This window comes from Aplysia californica, unplaced genomic scaffold (assembly GCF_000002075.1).
Source record: "Aplysia californica isolate F4 #8 unplaced genomic scaffold, AplCal3.0 scaffold00029, whole genome shotgun sequence".
In the NCBI taxonomy this organism is placed as follows: Eukaryota; Metazoa; Mollusca; class Gastropoda; order Aplysiida; family Aplysiidae; genus Aplysia; species Aplysia californica.
The window spans coordinates 2249890-2271007 of NW_004797299.1; the positions used below are offsets into that span (position 1 = coordinate 2249890).

At 39.1% G+C, this 21118-nt stretch overlaps 2 protein-coding genes across 5 annotated transcripts in view; one reads left to right on the forward strand and one right to left on the reverse strand.

Annotated features, from left to right (window-relative positions):
• Window positions 1–708: 708 nt before the first annotated feature.
• On the forward strand, window positions 709–14113 carry LOC101848018. 4 transcript variants are annotated; one of them, XM_005091398.1, is made up of 6 exons: window positions 709–843; window positions 2926–3273; window positions 5793–5933; window positions 10687–10807; window positions 11855–12072; window positions 13649–14113. In XM_005091398.1, the coding sequence occupies exons 2-6, from the start codon at window positions 3010–3012 to the stop codon at window positions 14060–14062; spliced, it is 1158 nt and encodes a 385-aa protein (XP_005091455.1). In that variant the 5' UTR covers window positions 709–843; window positions 2926–3009; the 3' UTR covers window positions 14063–14113. The 4 variants fall into 4 exon arrangements, with proteins under 4 accessions (XP_005091455.1, XP_005091454.1, XP_005091453.1 ...); XM_005091397.3 differs by lacking the exon at window positions 709–843 and adding an exon at window positions 855–941; XM_005091396.3 differs by lacking the exon at window positions 709–843 and adding an exon at window positions 976–1088.
• Window positions 14114–17156: 3043 nt separating this feature from the next.
• The window catches only part of LOC101848719 (serpin B6), a 26916-nt gene continuing 22954 nt past the window's right edge, over window positions 17157–21118 (reverse strand). The window contains exons 8-9 of the mRNA XM_005091399.2: window positions 19332–19453; window positions 17157–17963 (exon numbers count right to left, since the gene is read on the reverse strand). Of these exons, the coding sequence (XP_005091456.1) occupies window positions 17837–17963; window positions 19332–19453 (249 nt within the window). The 3' untranslated portion in view covers window positions 17157–17836. The remainder of the gene's footprint in view (window positions 17964–19331; window positions 19454–21118) is intronic.

Below are 21118 nucleotides of genomic sequence, written 5' to 3' on the forward strand. Positions count from 1 at the left end.
CCTTCTTTCCTGTTAAACATCTATAATCTCTATCTCTCCTCCTTCTTTCCTGTTAAACATCTATAATCTCTATCTCTCCTCCTTCTTTCCTGTTAAACACCTATAATCTCTATCTCTCCTCCTTCTTTCCTGTTAAACACCTATAATCTCTATCTCTCCTCCTTCTTTTTTTTGTGTGTATACCTCTTTTGTAATACCACTCTAATCTTCGACACTTTGATTATTATAACCTTAATGTCTTGCCAGTGCGGTAAAACCCTTACTATAGCGCGGTCAAAAATTCGTGACCCAACTTTTTGTCAAATATCTCCTAAACTGTTGAAAACATATTCTCCATTTTTTTGCACAATGACATGTATCAATTTGTCTTAACAGATCAACATTTTTGTAAACACCTGTTAGCTGTATTCCAGAAATTTCCTTTATAAATACTTTTTTAAAAATCCAAGTGAGTAGTCTCTACAGATTGTTTAAGGTTTACAGCTGCGGCACCATCGCTATTAAAAGCAAGTCTGTCATTTTTTTTTTCTTATCGTGACACTATCTTTATTGAACGCAGGATTTGAGAGCAGTAAGTGCAAATATTTGTTCTCAATAATATTAATTTCTTCTAACAAGTTTTGCTACTAAAAAAGGTGTTATTGGTGAGCTGTGACGTAGGCCATATGCGTATACAAAATGTGTGTGAGGAGCGGGAAGTGCTGTGAACAATCCCATTTTCCGCGAGAGGGAGATTTAAGGAATTTTATATAAATTTAAGAAGAAAAGTTTTTTAATCCAGCCTCAATTGTGGTGGAAATATATGATCAAGCTGAGACAAATTGATGCAAACTGCTGTGCGAAGTATGGATGACAAGGATTCACCTGTTAAAGAGATATTTGAGGATAAGTTGCGCCATGAATTTTTGACCGCACAGTACTAGGCCTATAGAATACAGCTTGTAGGTGTTAAGACAAATTGATGCAAGTCACAGCGCAAAAGTTGGAGAACGTGTATTCAATTGTTGAGAAGATATTTGAAAATAAGTCGCACCTCAAATTTTTTGACGGCACTATAAACTCTTTGTTCCCATGAGAAATCTTTCTACGTAGGTACTTTTGTGTATTCTCCACAAAATCCTATGACATCATCACTATTTCCAATCATTTTCACCTCCGAGTTTTATTGAAAACATGGAATATGAACGATTTCCGATCATTCTTCTTAGCCATCCCACAGTCGTTTTCTTGTTTATCTGTTCAGCCTTTTTCCAGTACAAAATGTCTGTTGTTAAGTGGATGTGCTTCTCTTTAAATCAGAGATTATCTTTTGTAAAGGTAGGTTGAAAAATCGCCATAAGTGGGAAGAGTATTTTCAACTTTCAAAAGGCACTTCCGACAGTCTCCGTCTTGCCAATGATCTCAATAGCAGCACGAGACCTAAAAATAGAATGACCATAGTAGAAAACGATTAAATCCCATAGGTTAGGACTTCCGTAACGAGCGACCTTCCTAGAGCTCAAGTAATAGAGTAACTGCATAGTACTTTTTTTTTATATGTCCTTTTTAAAGCAAAGCCAATCTCGTTTGATTAAGTGCTGAGCATGTTGTTGAGTTTGATAGTTGTGGAGAGTAAACTGGAAATTTTGCACACACGCTATGTAGTTATGTCTCATGAAAATTTCAAATTTCTCACAGATTAAAAATTTTACAATCCGCCATGCTAGTGTAAATAATTCAATATTTGAACCATATTATAACTTTGACTTTGATGGGTACCTGGAGGTGTCTTCTCTGGCGCAGAGGTTGACGTGTAACGACCCTCCCTCCTTCACGGTTGCGAGCTGCCTTTGTACATTCTGTCACATTCAGGCCAGCCTATGTTTGTACTTTGTCCATACAACTTACTATTTGTCTTCCTGTGGCCATTCTGCCCAATATCCTTCCTTCAAGCACCTCTTTGCCTTTTTCACTTCTTTAATAGAGGTTGTTTTATGTTCCATTACAGTGTTCTGTTGCGAATGAGGTCATTAATTAAGCTACTCACCAGTGCACGATTTTATATAATTTCTCCCAAAAAGTTCAGAACTGAAGTCCCCGTTATAAGACCAATAGCTCTGCTATGTAACTTACCTGTTAATCATAATTCCACCCAATCTATTCCACGGGATAACTAAAACTAAAACGGTAAAAATTTAGTTTGCGCATCGCAAGGATATAATTTTAGAATGGGCCTTCTTTCAAATAAACCGCTGTGGGCAGGGGACCGAACTGTGTAAAACTGTTTTCAAGCTATTAAAAACGTGGCTTATATTTCATTTATTCTTCTCCCAGAAAGCTGGTAATAATATCTTGAGATGTTATGGACTCAATCGGAATAATAGAATATTACAAAGCCTACTGGGCCTACTTTTGAGTGAGGATAAACGCTTTTGAATGAGATGGTTTATTATTATTATTATTATTATTATTATATTATTATTATTATTATTATTATTATTATTATTATTATTATTATTATTATCATTATCATCATCATCATAATTATTATTATTATCATGATCATCATCATCATCATTATTATTATCATTATCATCTTATTATTAGTAGTATTATTAGTATTATTAGTAGTAGTAGTAGTAGTATCATTATTATTATTATTATTATTATTATTATTATTATTATTATTATTATCACTATGTATATTATTATTATTATTATTATTATTATTATTATTATTATCATTATTATTGTTGTTGTTGTTGTTATCATTATTATTATTATTATTATTATTATTATTATTATTATTATTATAAATCGTATTTTCAACATTATTATTATCATTATTATTATCAGTATCATTGTTATTGCTACAACCGTTTCTATCAATTACTGAACGAATTTTTTCAGGCAAAGTTTTTTCCCTCTATTTTTGTCCTATCTTAGCACACATGTACCACTGGCACAGCCCAAAAATGAAAAGAGCCCATCTTCGGATACCCCAAAACGCTTGGAAAAGGCCCTGAAAGTATGACCCTGCCACGAACAGTCGGCCTCTTCCACGTCTGTCGTTTTCTCCTCCTCCTGCAACTCGTGTGTGAATCTGCACCTGGTTCATATCTGTGCCCCGGGTGCAAGACGTTGAACAAATGTGACGTCACAACAGCACGGGATACGTTGGTCATCAACTGCCAGACTCTGGAAGATTGGTCCCAATCCTTGACCCGGCTGAACGGCGCTCATGCCATCAGGTTGATGTGTGTGGAAACAACTTCTAAGAAGAGTATGCTGAAGGTAAAAGATTATTAGTACAAGACGCAGAAGTTCGGTGCACCTTGAATATTGTAACCCTCTTAAAAACTGCTGTGGCTTCGTTCACGTAACGGAAAAACTATTATGCCGCCATCGACATTATTTACATTAGTTAGGAGGCGACCTGATAGTCTTAGTAACTCAAAACGGGCAAAAATGTCAGAAATAACTTTGTAATACTGCTGTAGCGCAACGCTCACTTCATAAAATCTAAATACTTTAGGAGGGGGGGGGGCGGGTGTTTTGTTTTTGTTTTGTTTCAGTAATGAGAAGCTCATACACAGACACAATAATGTTGCGCTCAAGATCTGACATTCCAAAATGGGTTGGGGCAGGCAGCTATTCTTGACTTTTACTCATAGATCAATAAGAACGCACTTTCTGGTTGTACGACAACTCTTGGAGACGCGCTTTAGAAAAGAACCCTGCACCCCTATGGTCATTTGTCCCAAAACGCGGTGGATTGAGGCATGTGGAGTTATTGGTATTACCTTCAAGCTTATTTATTTGCCTATTTGTCGATAAGAAAAAATCTAACTTGAATAGAAGTCGAGATACTTGTGATGGAAGGAGGTTGGGGTCACCTGGTTTGAGAGGAATAATTAATGTGAAAATGGCCACCAAAGTTTGGTTACTTTCACAGTTTGACAGTCTTTGGGAACTGAAAATGTACAGTTTTAGTTGCATTTAGTGAAATTTTTGCGGGAAACTCCACACCGAAATATATTTTTAAATGGACATAAAAAGACGTGAGCCAATAAATAGAAACTAACTGAGCACCCGGCTTTGCTCGGGGTCGACGCCTTGGCGTCACTGCTCCTGGTCTACGCCGCAGAGGCATTTTACATCTACATGTACCTTGCTGTCTAGCATTTCACAATCATACCTGGATTCTAGATCTTTTTGCTTTAGTTTAAGTCTGCCTTGATTAACTCCTTTCTTGATTTACATTGCTTTAGTGTATTGTTGTCTAGCCCTTCACAATCACAAAATACGGATTTCGCCTTACACTATCACAAAAAGCACTAAGAAAATAATAATCCACGAAAGGGCAGCTACACTGAAAATGGAACACAACGACGTCTTCAAAATCACAGAGGCAGTGTCTATAGCTTGTTCGCTTTCCTCTGACAACGTTAAAAAAAATTCTGGCTCATTGGCAAATTAACTTAGGCCCACGAAACTTTGCATGACACTTCTACAGACTATTCGAAATGTGAGCGTGCAAATTCATATGAACATTTCAGATTATTACATACGAATTATGGCAATGAAACATGGCTTGAAGATCAGAAATGATCCCAGGTTCAAGTACTTGGAGAAGACTGTTTCTGCGCTCTGAGGCTGCATCACTTTCCATGAAATAAACTTACAGAAATGAATGATCATTTTGGGGGGCAGGAAGGCGAGAGCCAATGTGATGATATATTTGACCCTGCACTCGAAACTGTGGATTCCATCCATTGATGGTTGTATCGGTATAGCCCATGGATGTGAGCTGAAAGCAATAATTTGTTGTACAGCCTGATTTTCTCCAGAATGTGAGTGGACAGTGTCGACTCACCAGACAGAAGGATTTGCAGTTCAGGACGTGGTTTTGGAAATAGATGCAGATCGACTTTGCCATTGCTACAGAACATACCTTGTGTTTCATATGGAATCTTATGGCCAGGCAGTGTGTTCACTGTGTCGTCAGTTCCCCAATGTAGCACTCGTACTGAAAGGAATTGACAATGCAGAGGAATGCTTTTGGGAGATTTAGATCTAGAGAGTCCCCCCATCATTTTGTTGTTGATCTAGACCACCTCGACCTTTGCCAGCTCGAGGGGTTCCAACTGCAGAACTTATTTTTCTTTTCAGCATCAGGCACTATCTAGGTCTATATCTAGATTCTTATCTAAGATCTGTTGACGTTGTTCCCAGTAGCAAGAAAAAGAATTTGACAAAAGAGTCCAGAAAAAGAGAAGATGGGCATCAAACGAAAGGATCGCAGTCGAATTTAGCCCTAAGTAGAAAAATAAAACATAAGGCTAGATCTATATGTGTCGCACACTTAAAATAGTGCTCAGTATTGCGCAACAATGCGCGACAGTATCGAACGGAAGTACGACTTGAAATAAACAAACCTAGCGAACTTTCTAAAATCACAGAGACAGAAGCGTCGGCCTACAAAAGCGATCGGCGAAAAAAAGAAGTTTAGCTTTTTGCAGCAAAACTGTCTCAAAACTGAAGAAAAAAAACGAGGGGTGCCATGATCTGGAGAATATTTTAAAGAATATTTTGGCGAAAACCGTAAGTCGATCGATGCAGCCATTAAAAAGCCTTTTGAATAGCAAAATTCGGCAACCACAAATAGATCTAGATAATAGACTAGATTAGATCTAGATAAAAATGTTCATACGGAAATAAAAATTCCGGTTTCTTCGATTTTATTATTTCGACGAGCGTTGGATCGACTTTATCGACGGTGCCTGATTTTTTGTGGTTTTTTTCGGTTTCAGGTACCGTTGCTGAAAATCAACATGTCCGGAGGTGTTTCCCGTCTTGACGTCATTCGATGCGGTCCAAGGTTCTTCACACCGCTGGCAATCGACAACCTTACGAACCTGACCAGTCTGTTTATGAGCGAGAACTCCCTTAAGGTAGAATCATGAGTTTGTCTTTTTTTTTTTTTTTAAGTTCCCTAACCTTTATGGTCGTTGATTGAAACGTGAGACCCGTCTATGATGTTATTTTTTTTTATATATTTAAAACTTTCCTTAAGGTGAAATGAAGAAATGGTCGATCTTTACTTACTTACTTGTTTTCTTTTCCCTTAGTCTAGACGGCCGTTAGGGCATCAATGATGATTGAACAACACTTTTATCCACCCTTCTCTATATTCGGCTTTTCGAGGGGCTTCACCCAACTTTAAACCTGCAAATTCCAGTATGTTGTCTCCCCCTTTCCTTCTCCCTCCTTGTCCAGTGCCCTATACATATTTGCGAGTCCTGCTGGATCATAACTTACTTCCACAAAACTTGCTATAGTATCATGCTTGAGAGTTTTTTTCCTCAATTCCTGTACTTCATTCGGGTCACGTCGGTCATATTGAGAGGTCTATTTTCTCATATAGCTTCATCTACGTAGAATTCTCTCCCAAAATTTTTGAGGGATACAAAGTTGTAGATAAAGTTTAAAATTAATTTAAAAGTATATCTTATGAAATGCCATCTTGATTGTCAGTCCTTTTTATTCATGGCATTCTAAGGTTCATATTGTGGTGTGCGTTATCGTCATCGATTATGCTGCTGTGATAGTATGAACGTCTACTTATGTGTTATCACTGCCACGTCTCCTCTCTGTGTTCTTTGAGTCACCATATTTAACCCTGTTGTTGCAAGGCCCCGATTCGATCTCTCCAGTTGGACTATACGAATAAGTGGACTTTGTATTATACCAATATATACCATCTACACCCCCCCCCCCAAAAAAAAAATCAACGACCCATCTCCACTCCCCCAACCACCCCATCCCAACTCCTGCCCTTCCCCCCATCCCATCCCCCTAACCCTCCTCTCTTTCCCTACCCCTTATCCCTTTCCCCAATCCCCTTTCCAAAAACCAACCACCCCTCCCCGTATACGCCATTCGTTATCAAGACAGGTTAATTCCAGTTGACTACTTTTTTCGACGTAACCCTAGCATATGTTAAAAGAAGACAATCTGCTAATCTGCACTATATTGTGTAAGCATCTGGTCTAATATTTATGTTTGGCCTTACTTTTGCATATTATTTAGATGCCTTTTTCAAAATAACTAAAGGTAGGTAATTAGGTTTATTTGACCAAACCAAGCAAGTTCGAGTGGCTGAGCGAGGGCAAAGTTTTGTAAACACATAGGTCGTCTGTGCGAGAACAGTATACTGTCTCTTTCATTGTGGGGGTTAAGGGTGTTGACGGTTATTGGGCTGTCGGTGAATCTATGGCAGACACCCTTACAGATCGTGGGATGTCCCTCCTACAGGCCACACGACTTGCAGCAGACAGACACCTGTGTCTCCCCGCGACACCCCAGGGTACAAGCGGACGAAAAAAGTAAAAAGTAAAGTAAAGTAAGGTGGAGATGGTACAACGACGATACCAAAAACCAAAAATCAAGCTAAAAAGTAGCCTACAACGAATTATTTTATTTCTAAAAAGTGAGATTGATGAAACGCAGGAATGCACTTTTACTCGAAGATTTGCCGCATCCCCCAATTCTCTGGGCCTAGCAGGGGTTATTAATTAAAAAAGCGTAAAGTATGCATTCACTTTCATGCACGTGGTTTTTGTGAAAAGATGTTAGGTAAGTGGGTAGTTGGTGGGTGCTCTTGTGTGGTATGCTCCTACTTTCCTATCAAACATCTGTCATCCTTATCTCTTCTCATTCTTTTATGTGTTTGATTCTCTTTTGTAACGCCTCTAAACTTCTGGCGCTCATATGACCTTATGTCGTTGCGAGTGCCGTAAAGCCTCTACTAAAACTATTTTTAAAAACTCTAATCCTCGACATTTATTTGACCTAATTGTGTACCTAATGATGTAAAACGTGTACTTAAACATAAGATAAAGGTATTGTAAAGTGCTTTTAGTTGTATTGAATGGGAGTGGGCGCTGCAGGATCTTGCGTTGTATCTGAAAAGCAGTGTTAGCATTTCTTTATTGATAGTCGTGAGGAAAGGAAAAGTCCGAGCGGTCAAAACGAAACTACTGTTTCACCAATTACTTCCTGAAAACTGCGCAAATGCCGCATCAATTTATCTCCAGTGTTTCTAGGCCTACACTTGTGAAGATAAATAAGAATCGTAAGAATTCCTCTCAAAACAGACCTGGTTACAGACACGTAATTAGCCTGCGGTTAGCGAAGCTGGCATTGCGCTGGGCTATTGTACAGACGATCGAGTTACAATTCTTTTACGAGGTGTCACTGTTACACTTCGTTTTATTGGGAATATTCAAAGATCTCCACCTACTTCGGCTCGGGCCTATCTGAATGGGTAAATAAATTCGTAGGTCCCTGCCTCTTGAACAACGTTCTTGTGCTCTAGGGCGGGTCAGACCAATATGATGCCACTGACATTTTAATGATTTGATGAATTATTCTGAGATCTACTCTGCCGAGATACAAGAGAAAAATAGTATGCCCTATATTAAAAGACAGGTTTTAGTTATAACACAAGTTTGAGCTTGTCTTTGCCGTGATGGTTTAGAAACGAGTTCGATTTCTTTAAGGAGAAAGTTTTGGGGGGCTTTTTTTTCTTTATTATTATATCCATCTTTCAAGATTAACACCAAAGAACCAAGAACACAGAGTGGAGGTAAAAATTTCGAACAAAAATGTCCCGTGATATTCTCAAGGGGACGTGATGAGAAAAATAGAACATGTCTAAGAACGTACAGTTATCTTCCTTTGCCTGCTTTGTAAACGTTCACAATCCTTTTGAGGTCTTCTGGGGTGATGGTTAGTCTTTTCCCTACCGCACAACGTAGAGGTTAATTTGATTCCCAAACGTTTAGGTTTGGTTATCCAACATAATTTTGCCTGTCTCCTGGGATGTTGGATCCTATCCAAATTGACGCTGACAGACAGGATCGAAGTCAAAGCCTCTTACCCTTAACGTAAATTGTAATGATGGAAGTGCAAAACAGTATTTCTTTAAAAATCAATAATACAACCAATCTCAACCTCCTCGGTCGAAAATTCAAAACAGGCTCGGTACCCATGATAAAGCCAGACTGTAGGTGTTATGGTGTGGCATGCCCCCCCCCCTCATACACACACACACACACACACACAGACACACACACACACACACACACACACACACACACACACACACACACACATTTCTAATTAGTGTCCGTTTTCCTAGTATCGTTTCTTTTTATGAAGCAAATTGGACACCACCCCGCTATTTTGATTTAAAGAAAACTACAACTTGTAACAACTCACCACAAACGTTACTGGTTGAAGGGGAAGGGGATATTCCTTCGTCCGGTGCACGTATAGTACATGCCGAGCACCCTTTTCAACGTTGCGGGATTATATAGTAGATAGAAATTAAGTATACATCGAAGAGTACTTGGCCTAGTGGGTGGAAAATTTTGATTTAGGTTCAGAAATGTCCCTTTATGAAACCAAATTATGGTCAGACAGATCATGGACATAATAATAAATGACACTAGCTGAACTAGGTGAACAACGGCCATAGCGGAAAAAGTTCCCAGGTGAACCTAACGTCTTCGTGTTCGAGACCAAGTCGAGCCATCGGGTGGGAGGATTTCGACTGTGGTCTGGTATGGAGAGGGATGGGCTCCGCCATGTGACATTGCTCAAGAAACACCAATGAAGATAACAGTCAGATTTGGACCTCAAAGACACGCTCAGGACAGCTGAACACCGGAAGGAGTAGAGGAAGCTGGTAGCCAAATCTTCAAAAGCGCCCCGACAGACACCCTGTCTACGGGATATGTGAAGGTGAAGCTGAACTAACGGCGGCGAGCCCATGACTTGCGTGATGGAACAAATTATACCTAAACGTTAAATAAAATATATTTCACAGCACATCAGTCGACTCCCCCTAAGATCTAACAGGAGGTTGAAAAGAAAAAGTAGAAGATCCCCTTGTCTGACGTGAAACGAAGTAATCCGTCTTTCAAATGTTCAACCTACGACTTACTAGAGCTCCAAATTCCAACATCATCGATGCACTTGAATACTGTTGATATTTGTGTGTATTTGTGCCAATGAAAAACAATTAGGGTCAGGATTAAATTTATGGTTAGGGTTAGGGTTTAGAGGTTAATGTTAGAGGTTATGCCTTAGGGGATGGGGGTTAGGAGTAGGAGTTCTCCCAAATGAAAACCTGTGGGCCATCCAGCCCCCAACATCTCTCCAACCCTCCTGAAACATCTAGGTTCAAAAGTCCTGGTGAAACTCATTGTTGCCTTCTACATGACTTTTCGTTGCAGATTTGTTGCTGATGACTAAGAAAAGGAGACAATACAACAACGACAACAACAACAACGACAACAACAACAACGACAACAACAAGACAACAACAACAATAACAACAACAGAGACAACAGTAACAAAAAAACCGCAACAGCAAAAACAACAGCATCAACAAGAATAACATCAACAGCAGCAGCATAAACACAAACAACAAAAACAACAGCAAAAGCTGCAGCAGTAACAACAACAACAACAACAACAGCAACAACAACAACAACAACAACAACGAAGACAACAGTAACTACAAGAATAACAACTGCAACAACAGCAACAACAACAACAAGTCAACCAACCAACCAACCAACCAACCAATCATGAAATCAACCAACCAACCAATAATCGGCAGCTTTCTGCTCACAGCGTGTGCCAAAAGTTGTGAGCTCGTTCTCCAACCTCCGTGCTCTGTTCATTTACTACAATCCTATCTCTACCATCTGTGCCGGAGACCTGCCCACTGCTCTGGAGACCTTGTACCTCATAGGTCAGTTTGTTCCCTTAGACCTTAGACCGCCGGAGAAGAAGGATGTGTCTTAGTTAGTTGTTCCTCTGTTTGATACATTCAGTACATGTTTAACACCCTTTTTCAGTGTTGCTGAATTTATCCTATGGCTAAAGCTCATTATCATTTTAAGTCCAAGCAGCAACCTGGGCGATGCGCTTACTAGATCTAGTAGGCATTATTTTTGGTAGACGGTGGGAATCACCCTGGTGGGTAGTGACAGATGGTATTTAATACCTCGCTTGGGAATATATGGAAGGTTTTGTTGTTTGTTTTTGGTTTTTTGTTGTTGTTTTTTGTTGTTGTTGTTTGTTGTTGTTGTTGTTGTTGTGGGTTGGGGTTTTTTTTTTTGGGGGGGGGGGGGGGTCAAACGTTGTTTTTATTCTAATTTAAGGTGGCAAACGTGGGTGCCGGATATTAAAATGTTGACAAGCACTGGCCCAAGTCCAAATTTTCAACATCTGGATTATTCTTTTTAGTAATAGCGCTGACTTTTTCAAACAGAAGATAACTGATAGTGCAAGTACTACTTTGTGTCTTTTGCTGTTTTATTCTGGGTTCGGCAAAAATAGTCAAGGGTTCAGTTTTATTTTGAATTTGGCAACCTATCTTTGGGAACGTCGACACTGTCCGGTTTCAATACAGGTCTGTAGGGGAGTGGTTGGGAACCACTTTCAAGTTGGATGAAGCTATAGGCCGTTGTTCGTTGTTGATTTTAGGGGCGGTTGGGGGGGGGGGAGTTAAAGCGTTTATATGTTTGATTGCTTATTTGTGTGCTTAGTTCGCTGTATTATAACGTATACACCTTAACTTAGCCTGTCAGTAATGTGCGCTTCTCTTTATCTAAAAAACAAAATTGCACAGTCCCTTTCCATTCTCAAATGTTTGGAGGGCGCCACTGTTGTTTCTGTCTGTCTGTCTTATTTTTCCCAAGCATTCAATGACCATCACTGTGTCGATGTGCTTATCTTTACTCAAACAAACAAGCTCCGCCTTCAACTCTATTGCCCATCCATTTTCCCTTTTCAGGACTAAATCTCAAATACATAGAGCCCCCCAGCATGTCAACGCTTCATCGACTGAAGGATTTGGTCTTAGAGAGTAACCCTTTACTCTCCTGCATCTACGCGGACACCCTGGTGGATCTGCCTTTACGAAGAATCAACATCAAAGACTCTGGCGTGGAAAGCCTGCATTTCCTCTTTCGTGTGGCCAACATTTCTTCTGGAGAGCAACTAATTTTGCAGGTATTTTTTTCTGTTTTGTTGTATTTTGCTGTTTTGTTGTTGTTGTTGTTGTTGTTGTTGTTGTTCTTCTTCTTCTTCTTCTTCTTCTTCTTCTTCTTCTTCTTCTTCTTCTTCTTCTTCTTCTTCTTCTTCTTCTTCTTCTTCTTCTTCTTCTTCTTCTTCTTCTTCTTCTTCTTCTTCTTCTTCTTCTTCTTCTTCTTCTTCTTCTTCTTCTTCTTCTTCTTCTTCTTCTTCTTCTTCTTCTTCTTCTTCTTCTTCTTCTTCTTCTTCTTCTTCTTCTTCTTCTTCTTCTTCTTCTTCTTCTTCTTTTTCTTCTTCTCCTTCTTCTCCTTCTTCTTCTTCTTCTTCTTCTTCTTCTTCTTCTTCTTCTTCTTCTTCTTCTTCTTCTTTGTTTGTTTTGTTTTATTTTGTTTTTCTTGCGGCAGGCATAAAAACCCTCTCATGTTGTCCTGTCGGCAAAAATAGTCATGGGCTCAATCTTTCTCTTTTTCTAGGTCGTCTTCAATTTTGACAACTTAAGTTTGGCATCGTCATATTGTATGGTCTCCCTTGACGCGTGTCATTGTCATCGACTAAATACTCTAGTTTTAGCAAAATACAACTTACACCCTTTATTTAACTGACACGATTAATTATATATAAAATAGACAAAATGGACAAGATAGACTCCCCAAAGCGCGGCACAAAACGCTGCGGCACAGTTGGTTGATTTTCTCAGCCAAGGACGGAATGTTTGAGGATGCACCTGAGCGGGGGTCTAAATTTGTCTCTCCTCTGACCTAATGACTTGCTCCCTCTCAGTTCGTTGACATATCAAGATATTAAACAGCCAGCCATATTATTATGCTGACTCAAACTGTGCCTTGCAGGACTTTGAGCTTTATTTTCATATGTTTTTATTTTCTTTTTTGTTTTACGATCATTTTTCCTGAAAGTATCTCTTCAGTCAGAGAAAACAGCAAACTAAAGAAATTTCTTTTTTTTAAATCTGCTGCCCAAAAATTAATCTTGCCCTTCCCGTACACCAACCGCCGCCCCCGACCCTCTACCCTGTCGGAAACACTTGTCCCTATTGCTTCCCATAACCATATCAGCGGCGTCTGTTGTGTAGCACTCAGGCACTTCGCCATTGCTTGCAGACGATTTGAGATCGATTATTGTGGTGGGAGATTTTTTATTTAATCAAGTATCTCTGTCTGTCTGCGGTCATAATATATCCCTCGTGGGTGGTTGGCGGGTGCTCTGGTGTGGTTTGCTTCTTCTTTCCTATCAAACGTCTATCGTCCTGATCTCTCCTCCTTCTATTTTGTGTTTGTTCCTCTCTTGTAACACCTCTAATCTTCGGCACTTATATGACCTTATTGTGTTGCAAGTGCCGTAAAACTCTTTACTAAAACTAAAACTAATATATCCCTCGCGCCCCAGGTTGGCCCTGACAGTGCACGCTTCCTATAACAATATATTGTGACAAAAACTGTGTTGATAGAGATGTAAAAACCTGTAATCACAACAAACACAATAACAACACTCTTTTCAATCCCTTGACTGCTTATCCCTCTTACTTTAACCGAAACAGGTCAATGCAGAAGGAACTAAAGTCCCCTGCGACTGCGTGGCTAACACGCTATACAAACTCTTTGGATCTCAACTGAAGACGGACTGCCCTTCACTGCGCTCCCCGGCCGACCAGACGGCAGACAACTGTTTGAAGGGCAAGGGACCGTCATCCTGCGAATTTCCTGAAGAAGCGAAATCCCAGTACTGCCAACGGACACAGATACCGTCGTTGACCAACGGGTCTGGGAATATTTCGCAAGTAGACATCGGCAACCCCAGGACCCTCTTTGTAAAGCTTCAAAGTGGTGGCACGAGCTTAAACCGCCACCCAAATCAAAAAATGTACATTGTCTCGGTGGCACTGCTCTTCTGCACTTGTCTGCTATTTCCTGTTTTAGGACGAACAGAACATGTAATATTATTATTATTATAAGCGCGGTTAAAAAAATTGTGGCGTAACTTATCCTCAAATATCTTTTTAACGGGTGAATCAAAGTCATTCATACTTTGCACAGTAGTTTGTGTCAATTTTTTTTTAACCTTAATCATATTTTTCCACAACAATTGTCTAGATTTTAATACTTTTGTTCATAATTTTAGTGTCAAATACTACAAATCTCCGTCAGGCTGAAAATGAAACTTCCCGCTTCTCACACACCTTCTGTATACGCATATTCTACGTCACAGCTCACCAATGACACTTTTTAGTGACAAAACTAGATCTAGATCTAGTAACAAGAAATTAATTTTATAGTGAACACTTTGTAGCACTAAAAAAAAATTTAATATGCGCTCAATGAACATAATCTCGCAATTTGAAAAAATTCACAGATTTGCTTTTAAAAGTGATATTGTCCTAGTTCTAAACCTTTGAAAATCTGTAGAAGCAGCCCACTGGGATTTTTCATTAGTATTTATTACGGAATTTTCTAGAATAGGCCTAGCAGGTGTATAAAAACATTGATCTGTTTAGAAAAATTGATGCGAGTCGTTGTGCAAAAGCTGGAGAGTTTCTATTCGATAGTTGAGGAAATATTTGACAATGAGTTGCGCCACGAATTTTTGACCGCACTATAAGTCCGATCTGCAGCCGATCAAAGGCAACGTTGTGGGACATTTTAAATGAACAACACACATCAGAGACACGGATTTGCCTACCATGCATGTGGATGCTTTCCTTTGTGAATTGCAAAGAAAGAAAATAGAACTGAGAAGCAATACGTATTACAAAATTACACGACTTCCTTCTTTTTTAAGTGCCCCAAAACAGGGCGTCTTCAAGCGTTGAGGAATGACCAGAGACTGGGTCAACAAAGAGTTAAATCATGTCATGCTTTAACTCATTAAAGATATCAGTAAGAGCCCAAAGAAAACTTTGTTGCAAATTTTGAACCACTATTTACAATGTAGAAAGTCGAGTTTGCACTGTGTATATTTATAGTATGCATTCTGTTGCCTGCCTTTTCAAATATCAGATTTAAAATTTACAGAATTGAAACAAGTGAATGACGAACAAAGTTGTGTTGTTGTTTTTTAAGTGCCAGTAGGGGGCTCTTGTCGTTTAGAGTTTAAGGTGTTCGTCTCTCATTCAATAGGTCTCAGGTTCGAATCCGGATAGTGACGGAAAAAATTTTTCTCTAAAATTGTCTCCTTTCACTTCCTTACCTGCTCTCTAACAAAGTTCTGTCGTCTGCTTACGTCTCCCTGTCCCTCGTGCTATTTTGTCCCCTTCCTCTGGGCTCTTGACTCTTTCTGCAGCCTTTCTACTACTTCTCTTTGGCTCCTTCTAACTGCTGTCTTTCAGCCACATCCCTGATCTTATGCCAGGTAAGATGTACATCTAGTCTTCTCGGATAAGGGTGACATATCTCGGAGGTCCCGTATGCAAGTTGCGCACGTTAAAAACCCCTTGGAGGTCCAAAATCGGTAAGAATAGGCTTCGCCGCCACCCGTGGAAAATTCAAAATTGCCGACCAATTGAAGAATGTTTAATGTGTCCCGCGCGCTCATATGACCTAGGCCTAATGCAGTTGCGAGCGCCGAAAAAAACTTACCAACATCAGAAAAAAGTGCCACTACGTTTTCACGCGTAGTCGAATGAACAGAATTTGTGTCCTCATTGAGCTAGAGGTCTCCTACGGTATTTGTAATGTTTCACCACGCGGTGGAATCAGGCACTCATCAATATTTGGGCATGTGGAGTCATTGGTATCATCTTAAAGCTTGTTCATTTGTTTATTGTTCGATGAAAAAATATCCATCTATTTTAAATACAGAAGTAAAGAAATTTGCGATTGAACGAGATAGGGTCACCTGGTTTCAGAAGTAAAGTTAATGGGGGAAATTGCCGCTGGATTCAGTTTAGTGATTTCCATATCTTATTGAGAGTCCTTGAAAACTGAACATTATATTTTGTTTGTGCCTTTAATCGTTTTTCAGCTAAATCAACAACAAAAATGTATTTTTTAATGGATACAGAAAGCGTTGAATAGAAGAAAATTAATATAAAATTGACAAACCAGTGGGAAAATGCCGATATTTTCAATTTCATTATTTTGACGAGCACTTGATGATTTCACCACGATGCCTCACATATACCTCAGTCAGTGGTGTAGTGGTGAGGTTTGTGGCTGCTGCACGCAAAGAACTGGCTGTTGTAAAGTGCGCAGCGCTATTGAGCATTAATATGCGCGGTATAAACGTTTCTGTTATTAGTAGTAGTAGTAGTAGTAGTAGTAGTAGTAGTAGTAGTAGTAGTAGTAGTAGTAGTAGTAGTAGTAGTAGTAGTAGTAGTAGTAGTAGTAGTAGTAATATTACTTTTATTATTATTATTACTTTTATTATTATTATTATTATTATTATTATTATTATTATTATTATTATTATTATTATTATTATCATTATTATCATCATTATTATATTATCATAGGAGTCTTTGACCGATATCCGGCCAAAACTCTAAATTTCTTACCAACTGAAAAATAATGTTTATTGTGTCCCGTGCGCTCATGTGGCGTATGAAGTTACGAGCGCGTAAAACTCTTCCCCAAGAAAACATTTCTAAATCGTAGGTCAATTTTTTTGACATTATGAATTTGATTACAGTTTGCCGTTTTCGCCTCCCTTTTGCAAAAGTATGAAAATGGCTTCTGGGCCATATCTTTAAAGGTCATATTTTGATCATTTTAAATTGTCAGATGTCTAGTTACAAAATTGAGCTTATTACATTATGTACCACTGACTCTTGACTGAAGAAGCTTAGTTTGTAAAGCAAATTTGGTTTATGTGGGAGCTGAGCTGTCTCTGAAAATCGTGTTTTTTTATATTTCGCGTTGTTCACAAAAAATATGTTTCTAAATTCGTAATTTCTTTAAATACCATCCTATTGCCATTAATTCGGTATCGAAATCCTCATAAGAGAAAGTTATGATATGTGGATTGATTTTTGTTCACTTAAATTCAATATGAAAATTTAGCGTTGGGTTCCTATTATAAGCCACCAATGTTTGAAAAAAAAGAAAAAGAAAAACGAATCCAAAGTTTTAATCAAACCAAAAGTACACAGTCAAGCATTTGAATTCAATATCTGTTGTTTTTAATCAAACAGAAAAAAATAATTTAGTAACAATAGTCAATTTTCAAAATTTGTTAAAACTTTATATGCTTTTCTTGAAATTCATTGACTTTTGTTCGTACGATTTCAATGAAAAACTAGGAAACTACCTGAAAGTGTATATTTTACAAGTGCATGTCTACTTGCTATATTTAAAAGGCTTTATTGTGACTAAATGGCTTATCTCCAGAATTCAAACTCTCACGTTTCCCCCCATTTGATCGCTTGCAAGATCATTCATTGTTACTATGTCACCATATTATTTTGTATCAAACGTGAAGAAACCAATCGTTGCAGGATGCTTCGATTCAGCCTGTTCTTTAACAGCATACAGATTGTGAATCAAGTTAAATATCCTATTATTTCAACACTTTCATTTATTTTTCTTTTGTCATAGGATATTTAACTATAATGCTATTGTACCAGATACCTTCACTTACAAATTCACGCTTTCTTAGATCCAAATCTTCGCAGAAACGTCAGAAATGAGTGAGGAAAAAGCACGTATGTATTGTCTCTGAGCTGGTACTGGAAGATGGAAGATGATGTTATGCAGTCCCTTTGAGCTGCTAGGCCAGGCAGAGCGTGTCCACCCTACCCCTGGCTCTCCTCACCAAGGAAGGCCCCCATGAAGAGCACAGCGTTCATCAGCTTGTCCTTGATCAGAAACATGAAAGGCCGATTGACCTTGACCTCTGTTGTATGGCGCAGAAACGAGTTTCTGGGGATATATTTTAACAGAAAATCAGAGGGTGAATGTCCTAGCAACAGCAAAAATATGTGAAGAATTCCGATCGCTCAATTGTTCTGATTTTGCGTTAAACCTGCTGTCTTTCTTGGGGAACAATGATCACATGTTAATGTGCTGTTTTTGGATGTTAGTTGTTGTTGTTTTTTTAGGGTGGGGGGTTCTAAACATACACCCAAACTTCATAAACAAAACAAAGCATGCTCCAACATTTTATTTTTACGACACGGACAGGTTTTTCGACCGTAGGCAAGCCGTACGGCCAGACGAAATCGAGGAAACTTGGTTTATTATTACACGCAACAATCGTCCTGAAGGCGCCGCACATCGCGAGCAACATATTCTACACACTAGGCCTAGTCTGGGTGAAACCAAAGAGTCTACATAACAAGAGGGGCCACTTCTCTCTTTGAGCCAATTAAAAAAATGTCCTCAAAATTCGGTGGCGCCCTCTTCGCAAAAGCGCATCTTTTGTGAACAGAGTTATCCTACTTGAGTTTAAAAAATCAAAGTGAAACTAGCAAGTTTTTTAATGCATTTCGGAAGAACGCTTTTTTTAAATGGTTATGCTGTCAAAAAACCTCTTCCGGGGGAAAGGGTGATTGTTTTCTTCGTTTAATTAGACTTTAGAATGAAAGGCTAGAGGTCATTAAAATAAAATTTTAAAAAACTAAAACTCCGCACTGAACGAACCCGAACTGCTGATGAACAGCAGTCGATCTGCGCACGCAAGGAGGTGCTATTCCTATTCTTCTTCTGGAAAAACGAAAGAGAACTTCAAAACAGACTGCAGCGCCATCTGAAGCAAAGAGCGCACTTCCTGCGGACACTTTTTTGGCTGAGTGGCCCATCTTGTTATTTACTATCTTTGGCGAAACTTCACACACGTGTGTGCATCATGGTGCACAAAACATAAAAATGTGCAGGAATGGAAAATCCTTAAACACAAAACGAAACAAATCACTCGCGAGCCATTTCCCTAATTTTGATACACTGATTCTGAATCTGGTGGTTTTTTTTTGTTGTGTTTTTTTAATATACGACGTGATTTTCTATAATTTTAAAACTAGTTCTGCCTTGCCTGGCGCAGCAAACTTCAAAGATAGTCGGCACTCCCCTCGGCCTCAAGGCCGGATGGCCGGACGTCAAATTCACAGGCAGCGGCCGTGGGTTCTTGACATCCGGCGGGCCGGCTATTCGCCGGGTCGGTTTGAGGCGCATGTCTTATTACACGTTACGATTGGCGTAGGGCCCAGAAATCTGTCCGGTTGGCCTGTACAATAAATAGGCCGTTTAGTTGCATTCATGTTCACAAGACCAATGCAATTAATTCGGACTGACCTGGCAAGGTAAACCGCCGTAGCGGCAGATGCTGTAGTCCCGCTTTCTGTGACCTCGATCACGGCCTTGTGCACGACCTTGTCAATATAGAGTGGGGTCACCGAGATACCGGAGAAGTTGGCCTGTCGATGGGAAGAAATTTTCCGCGTTTGTAACGTGCATTCTCCTGGTACCGTCATCATCACCATTGTAATCATCATCATCACCATCATCATCATTATAATCATCATCATCATGGTAATAATAATAATAAAAATAACAATAATATTATTATTATTATTATTAATAATAATAAAAATAATAATAATAATAATAGTAATAGTAATAGTAATTATTATCCTCATTATAGTAATATAATAATTATTATTATTATTATTACCATTATTATTAAATGATAATAGAAGAAGAAGAAGAAGAAGAAGAAGAAGAAGAAGAAGAAGAAGAAGAAGAAGAAGAAGAAGAAGAAGAAGAAGAAGAAGAAGAAGAAGAAGAAGAAGAAGAAGAAGAAGAAGAAGTAGAAGAAGAAGAAGAAGAAGAAGAAGAAGAAGAAGAAGAAGAAGAAGAAGAAGAAGAAGAAGAAGAAGAAGAAGAAGAAGAAAGAGAAGGAGGAGGAGGAGGAGGAGAACCCCAAACGGGATGTTCTTAACTTTCACTGTTTTGAGGGGTTTTAAAGGCTCTTGAATCCACCCTTTTTAGTTTGTTCCTTTCGGAGAAGGACGTTGAATTCGGAGGTCCAGCATCTTAAATGACCATAAACTGTTGAAAGTTGATACCCTAGTTCAAAGTTCTGTCTGCTCAAAACCTAGTTTTGAAAAAAAAATTACATTAAAAAAAAAGAGTTTCACAACACACTTTTTCGAATGCAATTTCTTTGAATATCTCGATAACGACTCCGAATAATCTTACGATTTTGATAAAGCTGTCAGAACATTTTGGTTCCTGGCATTATGGTCTTGTTCTAGTGGAGGTTTTACCGCCCTCGCAACTGCATAAGGTCTAGGAACTCAAAACGGCCAAAAATGTCAAATGGAACTTCATTTTAAAAAAATAAAAAATTTTCCCTTGCCCATTTCTATGAGATTGAAGCCATCTGATTAGTAGAAAAAAGTGCATATGATTGTGTCCAATAGTGTATTACATGCATACTTAGTTTATCAATTAACTGTAATAGCGGATAGAGATTCCAGCCTATTCTATCGGGCCAAGACAAGTGTAGAGAGGAGCTAAGTGGGAAGACAGTATAGTGGCAGGTATGTTGGGGGTATTTGTAAGCGGGTTGTAAATAGCAAGTTGGCAGATTATGATCTTTACAATTGCAGCATTCTACTCCCTGATCCTTTGCCCCTAGTAATCTTTTCGAGTCCGATTGAGCTTGGAGAGATTCTGGCGCAGGATCCTCGAGCCCAAATCGAGAGGGCACAATTTACACAGAATATTGTATCCCCTCGCCTCAGGGGGAGCGACCTCAAACTCCCGAATCAAGTACCCTGTGTCTGAATCCTCCCAGTCTCGTCCATTATTGGTGGATCTACTTCCATTGCTAACGTTGGAAGCAATTCCTACATTTTAAAAAAGCCAATTTTGTGGAAATGCTGGCTGAATATGTTTTAGTGGTTAGAAATGACTAGAGAGCAAGCGGGAGATAGATAGATAGATAGATAGAGAGAGAGAGAGAGAGAGATAGAGAGAGAGAGAGATGGAGAGAGAGAGAGAGAGAGAGAGAGAGAGAGAGAGAGAGAGAGAGAGAGACGTGAGAGGGAATGAGAGAGCGGGAGGGGCAGTAGGGG